The sequence below is a fragment of the Olea europaea genome, chromosome 4 (genome assembly GCF_002742605.1).
Source record: "Olea europaea var. sylvestris chromosome 4, O_europaea_v1, whole genome shotgun sequence".
Lineage (NCBI taxonomy): Eukaryota > Viridiplantae > Streptophyta > Magnoliopsida > Lamiales > Oleaceae > Olea > Olea europaea.
In genome coordinates this window covers 19329616-19330556 of record NC_036240.1, presented here as the reverse complement: position 1 = coordinate 19330556, position 941 = coordinate 19329616, and the positions used below count along the sequence as shown (strand labels likewise).

At 42.7% G+C, this 941-nt stretch overlaps 1 protein-coding gene across 1 annotated transcript in view; it reads left to right on the top strand.

The window, feature by feature from the left end:
- The first annotated feature begins 362 nt into the window (after positions 1 to 362).
- Positions 363 to 941, top strand: part of LOC111393135 (polyadenylate-binding protein-interacting protein 7-like) — a 17113-nt gene continuing 16534 nt past the window's right edge. The window contains exon 1 of the mRNA XM_023018525.1: positions 363 to 387. Within this exon, the coding sequence (XP_022874293.1) occupies positions 363 to 387 (25 nt within the window). The remainder of the gene's footprint in view (positions 388 to 941) is intronic.

Genomic DNA, 941 nt, shown 5'->3' with positions numbered 1-941 from the left:
AAGGGTGGGGGGGGGGGGGCTAAAATTGTGGTGGGAAAAGCCATGGTTAGTCTGTTTGTTCTATTGTATTGGATGGAGGAAAATTCTGTATCTCAAGTCAACTAGGGGGAAAAAAAAAAGAAAAGAAGAAGAAGAAAAAGAAACTAAAATTGTGGTGGGAAAAGCCATGGTTAGTCTGTCTTGACTTGATGATTATCCTTTGAAATTTGCTACTTACAGGAGCCCCGTCACACGCCTTGTTTGTATAGCAGCTCTCTTATCCTTTTGTTGAGTTAGGCTAGAGGTGTTAGAAGGGATAGACCTGCTATAGTGGCTGTGTTGTGGGCTAGCTCATGTGGAGGGGTGGATATAAATGCTGTATGATGGATATTGCCTATCTGAGTAATGGTATTTGTACATCATGATTTACAAATTATTTAATGTATAAAATGATAACATGAGAGAGAGAGAGAGAGAGACGGTGGAAGCTCACGAACACGGTAACATCATCGCCCAAGCTTGCAAGACGCCCAGAATCTGAGCGAATGGAGTACCTTACCGCCGCCCAGAGCGATGACCTCGTTCTCGTCCAAACCTTCGAATCACCTAGGATCTTAGCAAGCATAAAACATTATGATTATCGAGAATAGCAGTTATTGAAGCAGTTATTGAGTGATCTTATCACATTCCACGATTCAAGGAGCCCAGTTGAAGGCGGTTGAATGACAAAGAGTAATGGCAACAGTTAGAGACGGCAGTTCCATGACAAGTTAGCCACCATAAAGAAAGTAGGTAGTTAAACAGCAATCAAGTAGTTTCCAAGCGGTTTGTCACGAAGAGATATGGCCGAAGCCTTTACAATTGAAGCATTGCAAACGAGAAGAAGTTCTTGAGGTTTCAGGAGCTTTACCCTTATTGTCTAAAGTAGGGAGTGTGTTAGACGGTGGAGGTCCTAGGAGAGA